Below are 24118 nucleotides of genomic sequence, written 5' to 3'. Positions count from 1 at the left end.
AGATCAAAGAAAATTGTTTCTGCCGGAAGGTGCTGTTGGTTCCTATATCATAATCCTATGTGATCTGTCACGATTAACTGAGCATACTATATTTAAAAGATCCGAGTAGAGCATTCCCTGCATAACTTTGATTAGCAGTATGGAAAAATACAGAAGACACAGTAAATAGGGATATTATTAGGGACTGTCTTTGGTGTGAAAGGTGACACCAAATCCTAGGGTTAGCAGCTGCAGAATCTGTTTTTCTAAAGATTGGTTTACAGTGTGAACATATTGTGAATGTATATAACAAATGAATGCAGCTAACCCTGTTTGATTTTTAGCATACCTCTAAATTGAATATGGATGGGGGAAGTTAACAGTGACAGCCAAGGGATGGAGGCGAGGGCAAGATGGGTGGAACCGAGTTGTTTGGTGGGTACATGGAATGTGAGGTGGTGGTCCAGACTCATAGGTCCTCCTTTGTGCAGGGCTATGTAGGCGTGAGTGAGGAGATTGTTAGTAACTCTTTTGTTGACTAGAAACCAGTGGAATCGTCCGAAGTGTTGCATGATGTGGTGGGGTATGTCGAGGACTAGTCTGGTGGCAGGGCTTTGGACGTTCCGTAGTTTATTGAACTGTTTCTGGATGGCGCCGGCATAGAGTGCATTGCTGTAGTCGAGCCTGTTAGTGATGAGTGCGTGGGTGACAGTCCTTCTCGACTCCGCGGGGATCCATCTGAAAGTCTTCCGGAACATGCAGAGTGTGTGGAAGCAGGCTGAGGAAACTGCATTAATTTGGTGGCCCATCATGAGTGAAGAGTCCAGAATGATGCCAAGGTTGGTGAGCGGTTCATTTCGGTAGGGGAACACCCAGAGCAGCCGGCCACCAGGGGTTTTCCCAGGCTGACTCCGTGGGTCCCAGGATGAGGACTTCTGTATTGTCCGAGCTGAGTTTGAGGCAGCTGTCCGTCATCCATGTTGTGACTGCCTTCATTCCATTGTGGAAGCTGGTTCTGGGCAGTTGAGTGTTCATTGGTGAGGGAGAGGAACAGCCGGGTGTCGTCAGCACAGGAGGGAATGTTGAGTCTGTGGCTTCTGATGATAGCTGCGAGGGGGCCATGTAGATGTTGAAAAGGGTAGGGCTCAGGGAGGAGCCCTGGGGGACTCCACAGATGATCTGTGTGGGTTCTGAGAAGAACGGTGGTAGTCTGACTCGCTGGGTCCAGCTGGTGAGGAAGGAGTTGATCCAGTTCAAAGCCCTGTTGCTGATGCCGGCGCCGCGGATTCTGGTGATTAGGGTGCGGTGGGAACTGGTGTTGAAGGCGACTGAGAGGTCTAGTAGGATGAGGTTTGCTGTCTTGTCCTGGTCAAGGAGGGAGCGGATGTCATCTGTGGCAGCGAGGAGTGCAATCTCTGTGCTGTGGTTGCTTCGGAAGCCGGATTGGGAGGTGTCCAAGATGTTGTTTGCTTTGATGAACTCAGAGAGTTAGGCGTTGATGCCCTTCTCTATGACCTTAGCTGGGAAGTGGAGGAGGGAGATCGGTGTGAAGTTCTTGAGGTCAGTTGGGTCTGTGGATGGCTTCTTTAGCAGGGGGTTGATTTCAGCGTGTTTCCAGTCATTGAGGAAGGTGGCGGTTTCGATGAAGCAGTTGATGGTGTGGCAGGGCTGGGGATGCGATTGCAGCGACTGCTCTTTGGAAGATGTGGTACAGGCATGGGTCCGTTAGGCCCCCTGAGTGGATGCTCTTCATAGTCTTGAGTGTGTCCTCTGTAGTGAGCAGGGTCCTGCAGAACATGGTCTGTTGAAGGGCTGCTTGGTTGTCTGCGATGGTGGCGGGTGTGGCGGCCTGGTCTAGGGTGTTGAAGCTGTTGTAGATCTTCCTGATCTTTTGGTGGAAGAAGGTGCTGAGTTTGTTCCAGTGGTCTTGAGATGGGGAAATGTCTGAGGTATGGTGAAGAGTTTTTTGCTGTTGTGTGCTTTAGCATTGATTCTGTCCTGGATGGCCATTTGTTTGTGGTTTTGAGGAGAAGGTGGTGTGTTGACAGCAGACTTGAAGGTTGCGTGAGTTTCCAGAGTGGTGGAAGTTGCATGCTGCAGTGCAGAGGGAGTTGATGAGGAGTTCTTCAGTGGCATTGGACCAATGGAGACTGGGGGGTGATGGTGACAGTGTGTGATGGGCATGTCGAAGGTGAGGTGTACGCAGTGATGGTTGGTCCAGGAGTGTTCGGTAGTTTGGCTGTAGCTGACGTTCCTGCTGGCGGAGAAGATGGGGTCGAACGTGTGTCCAGATGTGTGGGTCGGTGTGGTGACTAGCTGCTTGAGTTCAATTTTGGAGGAGTTCTAGTCGCTGGGTTGTTCATGTGGAAGTTGAGGTCTTACAGCAGGACGTAGTCGGTGGATGCGAGAGCCTGGGGTGCGATGAGATCTGCAATGGAGTCATTGAAGGGGTGTAAAGCCAGGGGCCTGTAGATGAGGTGGCCGCTGAGGGTGGTATTGAGGTGGGTCAGGATATGGAAGTGGAGGTGTTCCATGTTTGTCGTGGACAGTTAGAGTGCGTGATTAGTCAGAGCGTGCTTTTGTGGATGATGGCAATTCCTCCCGGGCGGCCGGCGCAGTGCTTGTGGGTGATCTTGTAGCTGTCGGGGTGATGATGGTGATGTCCAGTATGGAGCAGGGGTTGGTCCATGTTTCCATGAAAAAGGTGATGTCAGATGCGTTGACATTGAGAAGGTCCCAGATTTCTGTGGCATGTTTGTGGAGGGAACGCACGTCAAGGAGGATGCAGTGGAAGAAGATGGATGCACTGTTGTTTGGTTTGGTGGTGAGGGGGATTGTGTGGTGGCATGGCTGATGGTGCGGTTGCAGTTCTAGCATGAAAATGGATTTGAGAATCTTAAGGAGGATGCAGTTGAAGTGACGGGTGCATTGTCATTTGGTTTGGTGGTGAGGGGGCATGTGTGGTGGCATGGCTGATGGTGCGGTTGCAGTTCTAGCATGGAAATGGTTTGAGAATCTTCTTCGGTGAAGCTAGGTGTCAGGCAGCGTGTTGTGTCGAGGGCGAGGAGGATCCTGGCGTCATAGCAGTGGGGGGTCTGAGAGGCAGGGTCCCTGGCAGGGTCCCTGGCACTGGGCACTGTCCAGGAGCAGACGGGCTTGCCTTTGGCACAACAGCGGTGCACCCCCTGCAAGCAGACGCACAGTGTCCACCATTAAGTAGTGCTGTAGGTGGGGTTGGACAGCTGGGAGGTGGGAAATGCAGGAAAAGGAAACTGGAGGGGGCGGGCTGCAGGGGATCCCAGTGGTAACGAGGGAGAGGGCAGAAAAAAACTGCCAAAACAGGAAGAAAAGCAAAAAGCCAGCATGAGAAAAAACAAAGGCAGAGGCAAACAAAAAAGAGAATTTGAATTAGAGAGGGAGAGAAACAGCGAAAAGAGGAACAGGAGGGCAGTCTAGCAGCAGAGCAGTGACGCTCAACCACTGGACCACCAGGGATGAGACGCAGGCAGGAGCCTGCGGGTGGAGGAGGGCCTCGAACTTAAGACCTCTGGGTCAGTGGCATCAACAGCAGCAGACGGGGACTGCAGCAGCAGCAGCTTCCAGACGGTTCTGCTATGGGGAAGGAGCATGTTCACTGAGGATAGTTTAGGGCTGGCACATTAACATGCTTATTATGCTTAACCCTGGGTTTTCAAACAAACCTTGATGCATGCCATTGCCACTGTGATGGGAGCTCTCATCAGTCCATGCAGCAGTTTGCACTTTTTCTCACATTTTATTTAGCAATTTTAACTTCCGCTCATTAAAAACACAATATTAGGGATATGCCAAATAACGAGCCAAGCTTATATGAAGACTCTTTTCTTAAAGAGTGAGTTCGGGCCCAGCATACCAAACCTTAAGATCTATATGTCCCTGCTTCAATTGTAGTGATTATTTATTCCGTCTTAGGTTGGTTTTTACTTTTGTGTGTAATGAATTGTATTTATTCTCTATAATGTTGCTCAATCAAAACTGCCCCATTTGTATGGCACTCTTGTGTGTAATGAATTGTGTTTTATTTAATAATTTATATGTTTTTATGTATTCTTAATGTGGTTTTTCTTTTATGGATATCCGAATAGAGTTAACTGCATGCTTTCCTTGCCTCTGCAGGTTAACATACATTCTCAGGTATATCATAGGAAAAGTGTACTTGAAAGGGAGGGAAAGGTGTACCTCACTGTAAATGATTCCGTTGTTCACGGGGCATTTGGGTCGCTGAACTCTCCAAATGTAAATGCACTGCATTTAAATCAAGAGTTTTAGGGGCTTTTACAGAACAAAAATGTTCAGTGAACATGATTCGCCTAGGAAACAGTTAAACCATTAAGAATTTCTCATAGTTCACCATGTGTCAAAATATTAGCAATTTTAGATTAGATTATGCAAACAGTAATTAGATCTGCCTGGAGTAATTAGAATATTCGTAATTGTCTAAAATATAATCAGTTGTCCATAAGAAATCCAATTTGTTTTTATTTTTGATGTGCCAATGACCAAAATAAATCCCTTTCTTGAAGTACTGGCAAGTCAATTACTGTAAGAACCCCACATTGCCCTTGTTCCATCCTGCCTCTTACGTTTGATAGAAATGGCGTGTTCAGACTTTTTTATCCTTCACGCCTTCTAAAAGTATTTAACAGTAAGTATGCAGTTAGGTATAATGCATATATTTTTATGATTACCCTTATAAGGGGTGGATGTGGTGGGTTACAGAATGCACTTTGAATGATATGAATTATAGGTTAAATGACTATGCTAATATATATTCTTCCACAAGTCAATATACTGCTAAACCAGTGGTTGCATTGTGAACAAATGGGTAATCTAATGAAATGTCAATTCAACAAGTATATTGATGTATTTCTAATTCATTACTGCTCTTCGTATCAGTGGTGGCTCCTCCACTATGGAAGAGGAGCATCGCCCCACCGTTTTTTAGCAGTGCGAAGCAGAAACATAAAATGATAATAACTTTGCGTTATCATTTTATGCTGCTACCTGCTGCTTTGTAGGCGGGTAGTTGAGCGGGGCTGCTACGCTCTTGGAGCAGGGCAGGGGAGGAGTATTTTACCTACTCCTAAGTGTAGTGGTCTGCCTTCTCAGGCCACTCAAACCAGTCATGCGCACTTTCCCCTTTCTCCATGCAGGCTGCATTACAGCTTGCATAGAGAACAAGCCCTGGCTCCCATTCCCTGGTTGAGTGTCAAACCAGGACGCTCAAAAACAATTGTGATTGGTTAGGGGAGCCTGGGTGCCAACCAATACCAATGCTGCGTTGCAGCGTTGTGATTTGCCAGTTGGGCTTGGCTGTGAAGAGCAGAGAAGAGCAGGAGCGTAGATCCGGGTCCCGGCGCAACGGTAAGTTTATTTTTTTAATATATGGATGAGCCCTACGCAAACCCCCGACGTGACCCTCCTGCACCTCCCGCTCTCCCTATCACCCACGAGCCATGCCAGCCGCCGCTGCTACATATAGTGGGAGGTCCAACATGTATTCAATCAGTAGATGAGGGAAAGGTTACTAAAAATAATATTTTCATAAACAGTGTTAATGCTTTCCACTTAAGAAACTGTTTATTCCTGTTGCCAAAAATTAAGATGCGCCCTAAGGTTGCTTTGCACTAAATAACATCTCTCCACCATTTGGCCTCCAACACTGAACTCTGGTGAAATTGCGAACATGTGGTCACTGTATATCAAAACTAATTAGTTATTTAAACAATGAGACAATAATTGAAAACAAAATTAGTAATACTTGGACAAATGTATAGATAGTTGGGAAAAATCTACCAATTTGTTTAAAAAACGAACCACAATGCACGAAGACACATTAGTAAATCAGAAATGTAAATCCAACTGAAACAAATTCTTTAAATCCTAGTGTGTACCAATTCGTTTTGGGCGGCCAATTCAATTCTTAGTTTGAAAGATGCAAAAAACATAAAAAGGCGCCCACCATAACATGTCGATTTCTGCAAGAGAATGAATTGCAGGCAGGAACATCTTTACTGCTCCCTAGTCATGCATACACATTGACAGGTTAAAACATATTTCACTCATAATAATAATCTTATTATCTGTTTGTAAAATTATTTCGCAGTTGTGTGCTTAATCTTCACAATGCACAAAATGTACACATGGCCAGCATTTTTAGGCTCCAGTTGCAGCATATTTGGCTCCCCTAACGAAGTCCAACGTAATACAACGTATGTATGTTAAGAATTTTATCTCCTGGCATAGATCCTAATCTATAGGTTCAGGATATGTGGTTAACCATGCCATGCAGATGGAAATTATTACAATAGAAAATATGATCTTTTTGTGTCCTTTCCACATTGCGAATTTTAGATGCAGGAGCAGTGACATTTCATGAGGTTTAGAGAAATTGATTTCACCACCAGGAAGAACAATTTCCTGGTGGAAAAACATGTTCTTTGTTGTATCGCAAAGTTGCATTCAGAAGGCAGGAAAATCAGTGTCATCTGCCAAAGTTGCAGGTTGTCTTCACAACTCAGAAGAATACCCATTTAGCAGGCCTGGGCGTTGTTCGCGGTGTTTTGCTACACAGAACTCCGCAAAGTGACAAAAAAACTCTGCGGAGTTCCGCAACTGGCAGAGTGCAGTGCGAACTGCTGCTCGAGCTGGTCTTCCTGCTGCTCTGGTAGAAAATCTACTGTGCGCGAGCAGGGAAAAAACTCTACTGCACTACGCGGAGCAGAGTTTACTGCACTCCGCGAGCTCCGTGGAGCGCGGAGTGGAGAAAACTCTGCAAACTCCATGTACGGAGCGAAGTGCACCGCCCTGGCCTATCAGTTAGCCCACTTGAAAGCTGCTCATGAAATAAAGGGCTATATTTACAGTTCAGTGAAATTGTTACTCTGCCACAAATGTGACAGATATCTGTCCTCCATATTATAAGTGTCATAGCATATATTGCACTTGTATTAAGGCGGATGGAATATCTGTCACATTTTTGATGGAGTAACCCTTCCACTAAACTCAAAATCAGGTCCTAAGTCTGCCCACTATACCAGATCATCAAAGAAGACATCTGGCCGAAAGATAACATTCATTAACGCATTCGACCAATAAACCACCCTCCAATCCATCAAAGGAGAAATGTAGTACCATTAACAACTTCTTCTACACAAAGATTGCCGAAATAAGATATTAGATTGAAAATACAGAAGTCTCAGCTTTCTCTCCAATGGTACTACCTCTGGACTACTTGATGTAGACCCACTTAGGTCCCCTTTCCACTGAGAATCTCCACTAACAGCATGCTTCAAATACCTCGCAGTGGCAGACAGTATCTCATCCTCTTTCTGTTGTTATCTCTGCATCTTTTGACACGGTGAATTTAAATGATAATAAAACTATATGTGCAGAAATGGGCTTCAGTGGAGATATCCTTCTTTAGGTTGCATTCAACCTGAATAACACATCTCAGTTCATCCAGATGAGCCCCTCTAGGCCTGACTAGCAAAGTGCTCACAAGTTTGATCATATCTCCAATAAACCCCAGCTCTACATTGAACTCTTGGGAATGTTTCTGGTCCTTAAGGATAGTAGAGTGCATTGGTATGAGGACAAAACCCAACTCCACCTAACAATCACATCAAAAGTTACATCAATGAGCTTAAGGACCACATCACCACCAGCCAAAACTAACTGATACTTCAAGCACACTTTCGTGAAGAATGAGTCCACGCTGATTACCAGAGACAATCATTAGGAATGTGCACAGGAATATCTTTGTATGTATGCCATTGTCAGTCCCAGATCAAACTAGAGCACAATCATGCAAAATTCCAGGGATTCCATGTCAAAACCATCCTCAATTTCAGCATAAACATCTAAAAAGACACGAATCACGTCACCAACTTGACATGCTCTGCAACTTGAAGTTTACTCCTTGTAATTGAAAGCTTTCTCCCTGCAACATCTATTTGTTGTACCTTAAAAGGCAATGATCTGCAGTGACCTTATTATAGTGGTGGCTTTGAAGATGTAGTGTGAGTGGTGAAATTTATTTTATGCTGATGAGACTAGAGATCATTAACAGTCATACATAGGTAATTACATATGCTTCTCCTTACCTTTTCTGTTTACTTTCTGACCTCTGATTCTGCCCTCTATTCGCTTACCACTTTAGTAACTTGCCTGCAGCTCTTTATGCGTCCCATCCTACTTTCTGCTCTGCACCTGGTGTGTTGTCCTCCCCCTGTCTAGGACTGTAACCCACTCTTTCTCCTCTCCATCGCTTTCCTTACCTGCTCATCACTCTTTTCTCGTTCTACTGTTCCGGCTCTTCTGCTTCACGTGCACCTCCCAGCCGTGCCAATCATTATATATTCTCCTTCCCTCCTGGGACCTACTTGATGGCAGCCACAGCACGGGTGCTCAAAGGATGCACAACTGGTGCACCAAGCCCATCTGCACTCGTCCATGCCTGGACCATGCTTAGCACCAGGAACCCAGGTTCTCTCCACACCCACCACTAACCTGCTGTGCTCATCTGTGCTTCCTACCCCGGCCACCGCTCAAATCACTACTGCTGCACTGCTCCACACAACATGGAAGCAGCTTTAACCTGCACCTCCTGCAAGTTCTCATACACCCTGCCACAAACATATAACACTCCCTCACCAACTGCACCCACCAACCCACTGCTCATTCCTACCCAGACTAAACCACCACCCACACATCACACCACACTCTCATGCATACTCCTCAACACATGCTCACTTACTAAAAACACCACGCATATCTGGGAACTTCTGCATGGCCAAGCTCTGGACCTACCCATGCCACTGGGTTTCTCCTGGACCTGATTTTTCCCCCTCAGCAACACCACAGTCGAAAAACTGTTGCCTATCTCCTGGAAAGACTACCCTTCCATCAGCTTCAGCATCTCCCGCCCAAACCACAGAAGTCCCACCTCCAATAAACCTGCACACCTCTGCTGGAAAAATATCCCAGAGATAGATTGGGCTTTGGCCCTCTCCATGAACTGACCTTAACCCACCGGCAGCTGGATGGCAGATATCAAGAAATTCCCATCACCGCTCATGCTCCGTAAACGTGTGAAACAGCAAGAACACAAACACAAGCTAGCTGGTACACTGAAGAACTCAACTCAGGATGACAAAATGGGCACTGTGAACAACTCAAGAGGAGAACAAGCCTAGACTCTGCAGAAAAAGACATGTTCATATCTACTATGAGATGCTACCAACAACAAATCCGGAAGTCCATGCACACCGCTCTCACAGACAGCATTGATGCTGGCTTCAGCAGTAACAAAGAAATCTTAGCCATTGTCAAACATTTTACCATGCCTGCAGCCACATCCAACAACATCACCCCCCTCTCAAGAGCTCTTCAACAATCTCTCTGAATTTTTCTGCAACAAGATTACATCTACATACAGCAAATTCAGACCCCTTTAACCGTGCAAAAGATTCCTTTCTCCTATTAAGAACTAACTCAGATCGCATGGTCCATGATCACCATAGACAAGATCACTGCTACCATGATGTCCATCCACTCTGGGGTTCGCAGAAATTGGGTCACTGGTTTAGAGGGCTGAAACAGTTTTTAAGCAGCAACTACAATTCTTCTCAGGTTGAAGTCACAAGCAAATCCTAACTTAACCTGTGCTCAACCCTCAGGTAGCATGGCAATGAGCAGTCAGGCTTAATGTATTTCTGCAACACTTCAAACAGTAACACTGTGAAAATATACCACAAACGGAGCTCACAACAGAGTTAGACAGATAGATCATTTAGTGTTGAATAAAACAAGACCATAACAAAAAAACAACTAATCAGTAGAACTGTAGATATTCAATCTTAAATATTTTAGGAAAAATAGCACCAAAAAGTGAAAAGCACAAACTGTCAATATCTGGTCATGTCGAACCGGGACAAAGTAACAAGTTCAGGCCAACTGAGATGTACCACGGGCCAGCTGCAAGGACACAGCTAGGCCCACTGAACAAAGTACCTTCAATCCTGGTTTGCGAAGTGTTGCCAGCACCCCTGTCGAAGATGCTGCGAATAGCCTAATAGATCATTCAGTTCCGAGATGTGGTGAGTCTGCTATATGATCATCAAGGATTAGTTGTGGGGGCTGGCAATGTGAAGTCTGGTGTAGAGGATGTGGTGTAGTCGGAGCAATGTGTCAGTATCAAGGAGTTGCAGGCTGCAATGCAGAGTCCAGCGCCACCATTGATGCTTCTGTTGAAAAGGGATACAAGAGCCTGTGTGGAGGATACATTGCGCAGTCATGGTTCTGAGAAGGCTGCAGTGGTGATATAGCGGGTCCAACCCACACAAAAGCACTGATGTGTTAGTTCTGCTCGGGTTTGCGCTGCACAGCAGAGGAGATGTGTCAGTTCCACTGGATCCAGGGAGGCTGACAGAGAACCTTAGGCCCACTTTCAGGGGCCCAGGACTGGGGTGCTCCTGCTTGACAGGGTAGATTTACATTTGGCAGAGTCCAGGTGCAGGTGCCAGGTGGTTGGAAGCCTGTTGTGTCCCTGAGGCTTCAGATCAGGAGGTTAGCCAATTAGCTTTTGGAGTCACTCTGGGCTCAAGAGATGCTGGTCCAGGCCGGAGGGCACAGTTCAGCAAAGTAGAAGTCCAGCAGTATGCAGTCCAGCAGAGTGGCAGCCTTTCAGCAGCACAGCAGTCTTTCTTTCTGGCAGAGTATCCATAGGTCCACAAGTGTACTGAAGATTTGGTGGCTGAGGTTTAGTATTTATATGTAGTTGTGAATTTGAAGTGGGGGAGAAGCTCCTACGGGTTTCCATTTGAAGTACCCAGGCATCCTGCCTTCTCTGCCTTGTCTCCATACTAATTACAGGGAGTGTGCAGCCCTCTGTGTGGAGTGGGGCTGTGCCCAGCTCCGCCCTTCCCTCTGCCAGTGATGGTCCATCAAGGCACACCTAAGCTCCCTTTTGTGTGTGACTGTCTAGGTGGAGCTCATCTGCCAGCTACGTCCTGTCACGTGACCCCGGTATAGTCTAAATGCACTAAATGGCTAAGGCAGGAAAATGCCAAATTTCGAAAAGTACCATTGTCTAAATTCTAATGTAAAATCCAACTTCACCATAAGTTAGGATTTTTCAGTCCATTTCCAAATCCTCTAAACATGAACTAGTTACCTGGTCCTGTTTGTAAATTACAGCTTATTAAATGTAATAAGCTAACTCCAATGTAAGTCTATGGGAGAGGTGGGCCTTACAGTACTGAAAAATGAATGTAAGAACTTTTCACAACCAGGGCAAGTGAAACTTAACAGTATATGACATATCTTTTAAATACACTGCACCCTCCCCTCTGGCTGTCCAGGGCCTACCCTAGCGGTGACATATGTATCAGAATGAAAGGTCTGAGCCTGGCAAAAGGTTTATTTTGCCAGGTCAACATGGCAGCTTAAACTATACACACAGGTTGCATTGGCAGGCCTGAGACATGCTTAAAGGGTTACTTAAGTGTGTGGCATATTAAGTGTTGCAGGCCCAATAGTAGCATTCATCTTACAGGCCCTTGGCACATGTTGTACTACTTTACTAGGGTCTAACTAGAAAACAAATATGCCAATTGGGGATGAGCTAATATTACTATGTTTTAAGGAGTGAGCACATGCACTTAATCACGGTTTAGCAGTGGTAAAGTGTGCGAAGTCGTAAGGTCAGCAAAACGTAGATCAGCAAAAATGAAAGAGGAAGGCAAAATGTTTGGGCAAAGACTACCTTAAGGCTGGCAGGTCTAACAGGAACCTCATCCCACCATACCTTCAACAGGGGACTCACCCCGATCAGCAAAGCTCCCACTCCGATCCTCAGCACCTCAACCCAGCCCAGTGGCATAGCTGAAAGTACTGCCACCTGGGATGGCACCTAAGTTTGCCATCCAGGTGCAGGTAGAAGCGGGGTGGCAGCCGACTTGTTCTGGGGGTTCTTGGTCAACTTGTCCCTGTTGTGCAGGGGTACAGACTATTTATTCTAGGGGCCAGGGAAACGGTAGTAGTCGACAGTCATGACTCCTGCTGCTGCCCACAAAAACAGTGCTGCCTGGAGCAGACTGCCTCTGCACCCACTTAGCTATGCCAGCTACCTTCTTGTAAGCTTGGTGTTAGAAATGGGGATTTCTAGTTGGGAGAGGTAGGTACCTTTGTAGAACTACGGACCCTTGCTTCTAGTCAGGGTAAGGGGGACACACACTTTAGATAACCCCTGCTCACCCCCTGGGTAGCTTGGCATGAGCAGACAGACTTATCCCAAAGGCAATGTATAAAGTATTTCTACTCAAATCATACAGTAATACAGTGACAACACCACAAATGGACACCACACCAGTTTAGCAAAATAAAGTATCTTTATCTAAACTCAACAAGACCAAAACAACAAAAATCCAACAAACATCTAATAAGAATATGAATTTCAAAAGGTTTCAAACAACTTGGCCCATAAAAAACTACAGAGGCGTGATTTATCTCAAAGTACCTGTAGTTGCAACCCAATTCGCAAGGCCAAACAGCCACAGCGATTGCAAGCGTTTTTAAAACAAAGAGATGCATCCGTTCCAGAGACCATGGGTAGGCAAAGCGACATTTCGGCTGCACGCAGAGAATTGATGCGTCGATTGAGCAGGAGCACCGTCCAGAGATACAACACAGTCACAGGCGCCTCTATGTAGGTCAGAACTCTCAGCGAGGACGTTTAGGGGAGCTGGGGGTGAATGCTTTGTGTTCCTGAGACTTCAGAACAAGAGTTAAGCTATACTCAAGCCCTTGGAGATCTTCCTCAAGCAGGGAGAAACATCACAGAGCAAAGTCCTGGTCCTTTCTTTGGCAGAAACAGCTACTGCTGGACAACCCGGACAGCACACAGCAAAAGGGCAGTACTCCTCATCCAGTTTCTCCAGCTCTTCTCCTTGGCAAAGATTCCTCTTGATTCCAGAAGTAGTCTAAAGTTCTGGGGTTTTAGGTCTAATACTTATACCCCAAAGTGTATTTGTTCTCTTTGTGCAAGGGTCTCTGAGCCCAGTCTAAACCAGTTCTGTCCTCACTGGTGCAGTTTGACCACATGGGGTGGAAATAGCATTGTGCAAGGGAGATAGGCCCTATTCAGGTACAAATACATCTCCTCCCACTACTCTAAATGTAACCAAAGTCGATTCAGCTCTGAGTCATCCAGGAAGGGCAAGGCACACCTCAACACCCCAGTGGCTGTCTACATTGATTGCACATCCCCAGCCCCTGTTACTTCAAAACCAGACAGTCACTACACAAACAGGCAGAGGCACACAGAATGGTTAAACAAGAAAATGCCTACTTTCTAAAACTCTTGCTGAAAAAAGCTGTGATGCACTCTGATTCAAACATCAAACTCCAAATCAATCAATGTTGGCGTGCACACTCTGAGGTGGTCCCACCTGACCAACGATTCAAAAAGAGGAAAATTACTTAGGCAAAACAGTCCTAGACAGAGTGTGCACTACCGGATACACTCAAAACGATTGTGTTAACAAATTTCTGATCAATAGTAATACTATTTATGAACAACTTTGTCCAATACACTCAATGTAAACCGAAAATACTTTCAATGTTTTTTAAAAAAAGAAGAAAAATGACTTCATCCATCATTTCCATTGCACTTCTTTTTATTCCTGAAGCAAAGTTCAAAATTGTGTGCAACTTCAACAATGATGCACAAATTCCTGATGAATGTGGGTTATGTCATTCCCAATGCATTTCGAGTGTGTTAGACACCCTTCGTCAGGGAAAATCTACAAACAAATCATATACACAATAAATGACAGTTATCCAAACTTACACTTCTACATAAAACAAAGGATGGCCTTTACAGTCCGGGAAAGGTTTGAGTGATATATTGGTTAAAAGAGCAGATAGTATGACAACCGAACATGTGGTACCACCAGTGTGGAAAAATAGTGAAGGAAAGTGCCACGCCACCGTCCAGGAAAAATGACTAATAATGATAGTCCACCAAAGTCGTGAAGTGCGAAGAGCTACTGTTCACTTTGCTGATAGACTAGCCCACTGCGCATTAATATACGCATTAAAATAGAAATAAAGCTAATTGAACAATGTCCCTCCACGTGTGTACAGCAGACCAAAATGGTCTCTAAAAGAATGTGTCCAAGCGCTCCGAATTTGACTTCCCCCAGGTTCCTCTACCTCTCAGATCGAAATGTAACACAGACTATCACAGCTGTGCCGTAATCATATTTTCTGTTTACATTGAATGTATTGGACAAAGTTGTTCTTAAATTGTATTACTATTAGTCAGAAATTTGATAACACACCCGTTCTGAGTGTATCCGGTAGTGCAAACTCTGTCTAGGACTGTTTTGCCCTAGTAATTTTCTACTTTTTAAAAGTGGCAGTTTCATTTTCAAACACACAATTTAAAAACTTTCTTTACTAAGATGTGTTATTAAATTCTGAGTTCAGAGGACCTAAACCTTATTTCTCTATCTCATCCCAAGAGGAATTTATGCTTGTAAGATTTTACAAAGCATTTCCCATTCTAACCTATGGGCATGATAGCCTTTCAATTGTGAAAAACAGAAATTTCATCCTGAGTGCTGACGTAAAGTTAGGAGTCGTAAGTGATTTCTGTGAATACCAAAAATCGTAAGTGCCTTCAGTGAATATCAGAAGTAGTACGTTTAGTATTTTGTTTCTTTGCTTATGTGGGTGAGCCAGGAGCTTTGCCAGAATTTTTATGTTGTTATTATTTTGGAGGGATATAGGCTGGTGGTGTACCATCACAGGGAGAGACTATGATGCTCTCAGGCTTCATAGTTTGTCCAGGGGAATAAATCTTCCACCCTGAGTAGACAGAGTGAAATGGGAATGTCTGTAATATGGGGGAGCGTCCACAAAGTGGTAGTGCCAGTGCAACAGCTGCTCCTCCAGGGTAAAAAAAGTCTGAGGGTGGTTGTCTTATCTCAGATGCAGGGACATAATATGCATTCTCAATGATGGTTGCAGCAGTCCTTTTCTATAGCAAGGAATTTTGCTGGACGAGTGGAATGAAGAGGCCTCATTGCCACGCCTCAAGGATACATCCAGGGAGAAATATTGTCATGCTCCAATCCCTCCAGGGGTCGAGGGAGTGGGAGCAAAAGAGTTTGTCAGTACAGCCTCCAGCAGTCGGTCGAAGGAGCATTTGCAGGAGTCTGCAAACATAGGTCCGCACTGTAAATATTACCTCTACAATTTAGGGCTGGGGAACCAGCTGAAAAAGGCTTAAATGCCTGCTTTTGTAATGTAAAAATGTAATGTAAAATAAATTTGTAAAGCGCATAAATCACCCGAAGGTCTCAGAGCGCTGGCAGAAAAACCTCAGAGCAGATAGACAGAGTAGGTCTATGGGCTTGCAGCCAAACAAAACAGGTTTTTAAGTGTTTACGGAACCTAGATGGTTAGGTTCAGTCCTGATCTGGAGGGGAAGGGAATTCCAGGCTACAGGGGCAGTTTTACTGAAGGTCCTATCACGATTTCTGACTGTGCGTTCCCTGGGGATTGTCAGCAGTGATTTGCCAGTAGATCTGAGGGTTCTTAACGGGTTGTGGTGTTTAAGCTTTTGTTCAATATACATTGATCCATGTCCATTGATGGTTTTGTGGACTAGGCAGCATAGCTTAAATTTTATGCGCTTTTTTATTGGGAGCCAGTGTAGGGTTTTAAGGCAGGGCAGAGATGGAGTGAGCGGGGGGAGATTTAACACCAGTCTAGCCGCAGTGTTTTAGAGAACCTGTAAGCGGGCCAAGAGGGTTGAATTGACTAAGGACAGTAGCGAGTTCTCATAGTCTATCCGACTTATAATGAGTCCTTGGACGACGGGCATGCGAGATGGGAGAGGGATCCATTTGAAAATCTTCCTCAAACTGCGCATAAGGCCGAAGCTGGTCTGAACTACTTTGTTAACGCGTTCAGTCATTGATAGCTTATTATCTATCATCACCCCAAGAATTCTGACTGAAGATTTGGGAGTGGGGCAGGGGCCTAGGGAATTTGGTCACCAGTCATCGGACCAGATCTTATCGGCCTTTCCAAATAGCACAATCTCCGTTTTGCTGGCGTTCAGCATCAGGAAGTTCTTTGTCATCCAGATTTGAACGTCAACCATGCACTTTTTAAATCTCAGTTTGGTCTCATCTGGATCATGGTTTATTGTAATCAGTATTTGGGTGTCATCTGCGTAGGACACGGTTCCAAAGTCGTGTGCTTGAATAACCTTTGCCAAGGGGGAGACATAAAGGTTAAAAAAGGGTGGGGCTCAAAATTGACCCCTGTGGGACACCCTTGTCATTAGCATGATAGCAAGAGGAGTGGGAGCCAACTTGGACCTTTTACCCTCTGTTGGTAAGGTAACTTTTTATCCATAATAGCGCAGAGCCCTCAACACCAGCCTCAGCAAGACGTTCTAAAAGAATGTGATGCAAGATGGTGTCGAAGGCTGCGGACAGATCAAGTAGCACAAGTATGGCCTACTGTTTAGAATCCAGGGTCATTCTGACATTATCAATGATCTCAACCAGGGCAGTTTTGGTACTGTGGGATGCCCTGAAGCCAGACTGTGAAGTTTGTTAGACTCAAGGTGGGTGATGAGCTGCCTATTTATTAGAGATTCCATGATTTTGCCAAATAGAGGCAAGAGGGAGATGGGTCAATAGTTTGAGAGTGATTTAGGGTCGGCTGTGTTTTTTTTTTAGGATTGGCCTAATTATCGCCTCCTTCCAGTGAGTGGGGACAGAGGAGTGCAGGAGGGACTGATTGAGGACTTTGGTTAGGAGGGGGACCAGGACAGGGGCGATCTTTGCTAAGATTTGAGGGGAGGCGGGGTTTCCCGGGGCTCCTGACTTCATTTTATGCAGGGTTGCCTCTACCTCTGTTTCAGACAAGGTTGAGAATTCTCTTAGGCTGTTAATGTGGGTTGTTGGGTCACTGGAGTAGTTGGTGGGTAGCAGAGTAGTCTGGGGCAGGGGGGTGTTGAGGAAAGAGTTTGTGTATGTCATTGATTTTGTCATGAAAATACAGGACTTTTAATAATTATTAAGGAAAAATTATTATTAGAAATCTACCTTTCCCTGCCTGAAGCTCCTGTAAGCTAATTTGCTTTAGCTACCATCTGCCACCAAGCTGGTGAATAGCCCTGATATGGTGTGAAAACTGCTCCCAGTGCAGAGATAAGGCTCTGTGGGTAGGAAAGTGTTTTTCTTCTCCTGGAAGGAAAACCAGTTAGTGTGCCTGGAAACACAATTTACTTCAAATGGGCCTCCTCTCTCAACTATAAATGTCAAACCATGCCTTAACAGGCCCCATACTTTGTCCTCCCAGACAGACAGGCACAAAGTCAAGTGGTGGTAAGCTTCCCCAGAACTGGCTTGTAGCAATCACAGAGGATGTGCTGCTTGTTAGCCAGGCCATATCTTTCATTGGGCAGATGTTATGTTATGTTATGTTATGTTATTTTTATTTGTACCACGCACAGCTGCCCCAGCAAAGGGGCGTCCTGGCGCTTTGAAAAGGTAAACACAACACAGCATTAAGAGCGGGCAGAAAGGGAAGGAGACACTTCAAAGGAACTAAACAAATAAAAAGGTCTTGACAAGGCAAAAAAGATATCTACATCTTGGATTTCTTGAATGAGGTACACTGTGGGATTATCCGATGTAGGGCACACAGGAAATGCAGCAAAAGTGGATAGACTAAAGTTACCCTGAAACCTTCACCCTATTGGTTAGGGAGGGGACAGAAATTAGCTCCAGCCTCAAGCTAATGCAAGGCATAAAAGCGCCCCCAAGATGCCTTCTTCAGAACATTCTGCACTGTGGATGTACAGAAGGACTGCACCTGCTGTTTGAGACCTGTAAGGATACTTGAAAGGCTAAACCTGCTCCCAATTGTATCCAGGACAAATAAGTGGACTCCAAGGGTCAGTAGGTTGACGTCCTGTGTGTCTACAGGGACAAAGCAAGCTGCAAGAGACCTTTTATCATGAGGTGCCCACCTAACCAGTTGAGTGATTCTTCCCCCCTCTAAGTGCTGTTCTGAGGTACTGGGACGCTTGGTTATGTTCTATCATCTCTGAAAACCTGGGACTTAAAACATTGTTAGACTCCAAGACCTCCTGAGGACTGGGACAAACCTTAGAAGTCCATCTGCCCAAGGAGCCACCTCTCTGGGCGGAAGAAACAGGTTTACCCCGAGCTGACCTTCTGCACAGCAGCAAATCTGTTTCAGATGGACCTTAGTGAGAAGGTATCTGGCCGAGTGGAGGCCTCTTCTGGCACAACCCACAGTTTTGACCATCTAGAAGTTTTCGAGCTCCAAAGAACTGACTAAATCTGAAGGTAAAATTCTTGAACAGACGAAGGCGGCAAAAGCATTTAGCTAGTGAGGAGACTTTCATGGATGTGAAATTCAAATCTTATAGCTGTGCACTTTTCCTGATCAAATCAATGTTTTCACCAAAATCACATCCAATTCCTATACAGTGTCATGGAGCCTTCCTTCGATACACAATTCTGCCATGCCCAGCTTCCAGAAAAATACTAAGTCTCAAGGTAAAATCTCTGACGTGGTCGAACCTGAACAGTATAGTCGACACACACTCCATTGCTGTTGGTGTGAAACCATGCCTAGGTCCCAGTCTACTATGACCATTGATTACCCTTCGCCTTTGTGTGTTTTGGTCCTATTTTTACTTAAATCTGTCCAATGTCATATCTCTGTTTCCCCTTATTTTATTTGTGTTGTTTTCGTATAAATTTGCTCATTAAATTATTGTTCTCTGTAACTTTGTGGGTATGTACTAAGATTTTCCATTACATTCTACACCTGGGGAGCAAAACCATGGATGGAAAGGAAGACCCCTCATATTTATTTGTTAGGGTTTATGCGCAAGGAACAGTATATTGCCCTTGATAGCATTTAGAGAAAAATATGAAGTGTATTACCAAAATCAGCTTCGGTTGAGGTGAGCACGGTTACGATCATGTAGTAGGAACCAAGAAAACTGTGAATGTTGTATATTTCTATGCTATGCCATTGGTGAATTTTATTTGGCATGAATGAGTGGTCGCTGGAAGTAATCTAATTCTTAAAGCCTTTTTCTGACATACTAAATCGGTGCACATGAGGAAAATGTCATACTGTCCAATCCTACAGTTCTCTAATTGCATGAAATAATGAATCTATGTTGTATGCACACTCTAATCAATACCATAAAGCACAATATAATTTTTAATTTAATTATTTTTAGTGTGATCATTGCCTGCCACTGTTCAACAACAAGCCTTTTCATCAAGGGGACCAGGTCCATGCATACAACTGTAGACCCTGTGAGTGTTTTAATCACTCTACAAGCTGTCACTACAACATTTCAGAGGACCTCTTTCCACATGACCACTATCGAGGCGGTGGAGGAGTCTGCAGCAACTGTCTTCACAACACTACAGGTAAACCTGAAAATACAGCGAAGAATGTCGAAATCGATAGCTTTGTCAAGCGTTGAACACCTTTGTCAAAACTATGATATGTGCAGTTTTGCATTTTCTCATTAGTGAAAGACCTAAAATAGAACATGTTTGGTTTGAATCACTGAACAAGCTGTTTCAATTGCAGACAAAAAATCATAGTTAAAAGGGTTGTAATGTGCAAGTCTAAAAAGTAAATAGATGTTCATTACCTTATTAGAAGTGTGTTAATGTGTATATATATATATATATATATATATATATATATATATATATATATATATATATATATATATATATATATATATATATATATATATATGTATGAAAAACACAATCTTCAAAACGCCACACTCCTGCTGTGGAAACGAAGACACGGACCCAATGGCTGCAGTAAAGGAGATTTTATTAGAAACCTCTCTGGTTACGCGTTTCGAGCAACTAGTGCCCTTGGTCACACACCGCGCACCAAGTCAGCTACAAATTTAAACCATTTTTTTGAGGTGATGCTCCACCCATTTTCGTGAGTCACCAGGTGTAGACATAGAAAAAACACGTTTTGTATTTGTAGAATACGTGCACACCTATTATTACAATCTAAAAAGAGTGAGTTTGGCACTGAAACAATAATATCTGCATGAATGCAAATACCCTACTATAATACATAATGGCCATGTACAGAATGTAAGTCCTATGTACACATTATCCATTGGTCAAAAAATATATATATACACCTAGAAAAATATACTATCTATATACAATATTCCAAAATGTATGAAAAAATATATACATATCTACATAAATATATACTCTATTTCTATATACAACTCAACATATATTACATACACAATTCTGACCTTCTATATCAATTTCATAATCAAGAGGACTTATCCTAGAACATGAGTCATACTAGTTTGAATAGTTCACGACTAAGATATATACATGTACATTAAGCGTGCCATCACCCATATTGCAAAACCCAATAGTGATTCCTACCATTACGAACTAAAGTGAAAAATGTGAGCTAAAAACAGATTATTGGTTGAAAAAGAATTCATTAATCACCAATTTCTTCTTAAAGTGGATACAGAGAGATAAATATTTACATGGAGCAAATGTATATCAAGATCTATATAATTAAAGAATCTTGACTGGACTCCCTTTCGGTGCCACGTCGGCGCCATCAAGTATCAGTTGTTAAGTTCAGAAAGACCTTGAAAAGAAAGTATGAGAAAAACCAATTGTGAATATTCTCTGGGTATACTCCATGAAGTTCTTATCAGATAACCAGAAAAAATGCAGAGGTAGACAAAATTACAACAGATGGTGCAAGTCTTCAGTGGTGTTTAACCCGTTCGGGTATTTGCTGTCTAGTTCAATAATATATTCGGTTTCCTTTTTCCGTAACAATTTTTCTCTGTCGCCTCCTCGGATGAGGGGCGCTACCACATCAATAACGTAGTATGTTAAGTCAGACAGATCATTGTTGTGTGTGGATTTGAAATGACGTGCTACCGGGTATGTACTGTCACTGTTTACTATGGCACGTAAGTGTTGCAAGATCCTGGCGTGCACCTGTAGCTTGGTGCTGCCCACATAACGAAGGCCACAGGTGCACGTCAGGACATATATTGCAAACTCACTGTGACAGTTATAGTATCCTCGGATAGCTTTCCTCCTAGAACTGAAAGGTGTATAGTAATATGATGTGTTAACACCGAATTTACAAGCCCTACAAGAGGAACATTTAAAGAAACCTTTTTGTTTTAACCAGGTACTGCCACTACCTAGTTCTGGACTGTTTTTTACTAGACAGTTGTGCATGCTAGGTGCTCTTTTGTAAGTTATGGTGGGAGCACTGGGAATGATGTCGCCCAAGACACTATCAGTTTGAAGGATAGGCCAGTGCTTCCTCACAATAGACTTTATTTGTCTCTCTTGTTTGCTGAATGCCAGTATGAGTCGAGGGGCAGGGTTATCTGACTCCATTTCTACAATTTCAGATGTCAGGAGTGATTCCCTAGGCTTAGCTCGACAACGTCTAAGCGCGCTATTTAAGATTTTGTCTTTATAGCCCCTTGCTCTCAGTCTATTCATGGTGATTCGTGCCTCATGTTCAAAAATTTCCGGAGTGCTGCTGATCCTTTTAACTCTCAGCAACTCCCCATACGGAATATTGGTAATTACGTGTTGGGGATGCTTACTACTAGCGTGTAATATACTGTTACCAGCCGTAGGTTTACGGTATAATGATGTGGTCACAGTATTATTAGCAATGGTGACGTGAACGTCTAGGAAATCTATATATATATATATAAATATATACATACTAGATTGTTGTAAAACACCTCTGATAATGTAGATTCACAATATCTCCATATAGAGTGTAAATATGTACGGAAATATTATTTGTAAATATACAAAGCTGTATCAATCACGTGAAGGCATGTACATATTGCTAAAAAGCTAGCACATTGTACATGGTGTAAATATGTGTAAATAAGGATTGCATAGGGATATAAACATATTGAAATTAATGGACTGTATATACACTGCAAAATGGCCCCCATAGAAACTGAGAGTGAACAGATAAACTTGCCCCTCTTGGATTTTCACAGCACTAATGAACTGCTTCACACACACATTTTTTTCACAGAGATGAACTTTATTGTTTAAGTTATAAAATGACACCAAATGTTTACCTCCCCGATATTGACGAAGGCGTGTAGCCGAGACGCGTCTGTTGGGTGTTTTTTGTTTGCGGTAATACATTTATGAAGATTTCCCCCGGTGTGCGCCTCAATTCATGGTCCGAGAAAAGGAGCATCGTAAAGGGAAAATATATATATATATATATATATATATATATATATATATATATATATATATATATATATATATATATATATATATTCACTGAAAAAACCATAGGTTATAGACCATATATAGTTAGGGATTAGCATTTAAAAAACCTTATTTTATTTGCACAAAACCATTGAAATTCCATATATAGTTAGTTGCACTAACTATATATCGCGGACCCGCAATCCACTGCTAATGATGTCACATATTACATCATTCATGACATGGTCAGTGACATCACTGATGACATCACTGATGACATCTCAAATGACATCACTGATGACATCACTGATGACATCTCAAATGACATCACTGATGACATCACTGACATCTCATTTGACATTACTGATTACATCACTGATGATATCATTTATGTGATAATACATCTTCAGACTCTAATATAACCTTTGATACACTCAGTGTAAACAGGCACTCACAGACTGTCACACATCCATGGAGTTACTCACACACCTATTCAGTCATGCAAAGAGTCAATCACATCTCCATTTCCTTAACTATACAGTTATACACACCTTACTTATTCAAACATATACTAACACATATTTACTCTCTTATACAATCCTTGATACAACTTCACAATGATTCATACAGCCACTCTCACATTCACTGACTCTTATGTTCAGTTATTTATATATGTCAACTCTCACATGGAGTGTGTTTTACATATGTACTTACTTTGACATGTAGAACTGAGATATCCATTCACTCACCAATATACTCATGCACACAGTCAACTGTCCATACAGCTGTTTCTACATGCACTTTGAACCCATACACCTAGGGAATCAACCGCTCACACATCTATGCACAGAGTTATACACCTCCCAGCCACCCACACACACACTCAGTCTCCCATACAAATACTTGGGCAACCATTCAATAACCCATATAGTTACTGATATAGCTACTGATTTAAACATGCAGCAGTTTACAGAAGAACATAAATATTGATTGCCAAATTAAGACACTTTAATCACTAACCCATGCACTCAGTGAGACACATTTAATCATTCTCTCATACAGTCATTCATGCACCTACTAAATCCTTCATCCAGACACTTATACATCCACTCATTCTTCAATATGTAAGACATATTTTAACTTTACAGAAACATACAGTCACTGGGTGTTGTCATCAGTGATGTCATCAGTGATGTCATTTGAGATGTCATCAGTGATGTCATCAGTGATGTCACTGACCATGTCATGAATGATGTAATATGTGACATCATTAGCAGTGGATTGCGGGTCCGCGATATATAGTTAGTGCAACTAACTATATATGGAATTTCAATGGTTTTGTGCAAATAAAATAAGGTTTTTTAAATGCTAATCCCTAACTATATATGGTCTATAACCTATGGTTTTTTCAGTGAATTTTCAAGGTTTTGTAAATGCAAATTCCTAACTATATATGGTCTATAACCTATGGTTTTTTCTGTGAATTTCATTGGTTTTTTAAAAGCTAATATCTATAGCTGTAAAATATATTCTTTATTAAGTGACGTATCACGTAGCCCGTGAGACGCCTCATGATGCATCGCATAACCGTGACGTATCGTCTCTGCAGCGCAAACCAAACCCAAAACGTAAGCGCGCCAGAACACGCTTAAAGATATATATATATTTTTTTAACCTTAATTAGACAAAATCCACACGTGCACATATCACAAACGTTCAAAAAACAC

General features: G+C 43.2%; 1 protein-coding gene across 1 annotated transcript in view; it reads left to right on the top strand.

Moving 5' to 3' along the window:
* Positions 1-24118, top strand: part of USH2A (usherin) — a 2319650-nt gene that overhangs the window by 332130 nt on the left and 1963402 nt on the right. Inside the window, exon 9 of the mRNA XM_086925936.1 lies at positions 19334-19529. Coding sequence (XP_086782062.1) covers positions 19334-19529 — 196 coding nt within the window. The remainder of the gene's footprint in view (positions 1-19333; positions 19530-24118) is intronic.

Source organism: Lissotriton vulgaris, chromosome 6 (genome assembly GCF_964263255.1).
Source record: "Lissotriton vulgaris chromosome 6, aLisVul1.2, whole genome shotgun sequence".
Classification (NCBI taxonomy): domain Eukaryota; kingdom Metazoa; phylum Chordata; class Amphibia; order Caudata; family Salamandridae; genus Lissotriton; species Lissotriton vulgaris.
Note: the sequence above shows the minus strand (reverse complement) of the source record. Positions and strands in the feature narration are given on the sequence as shown.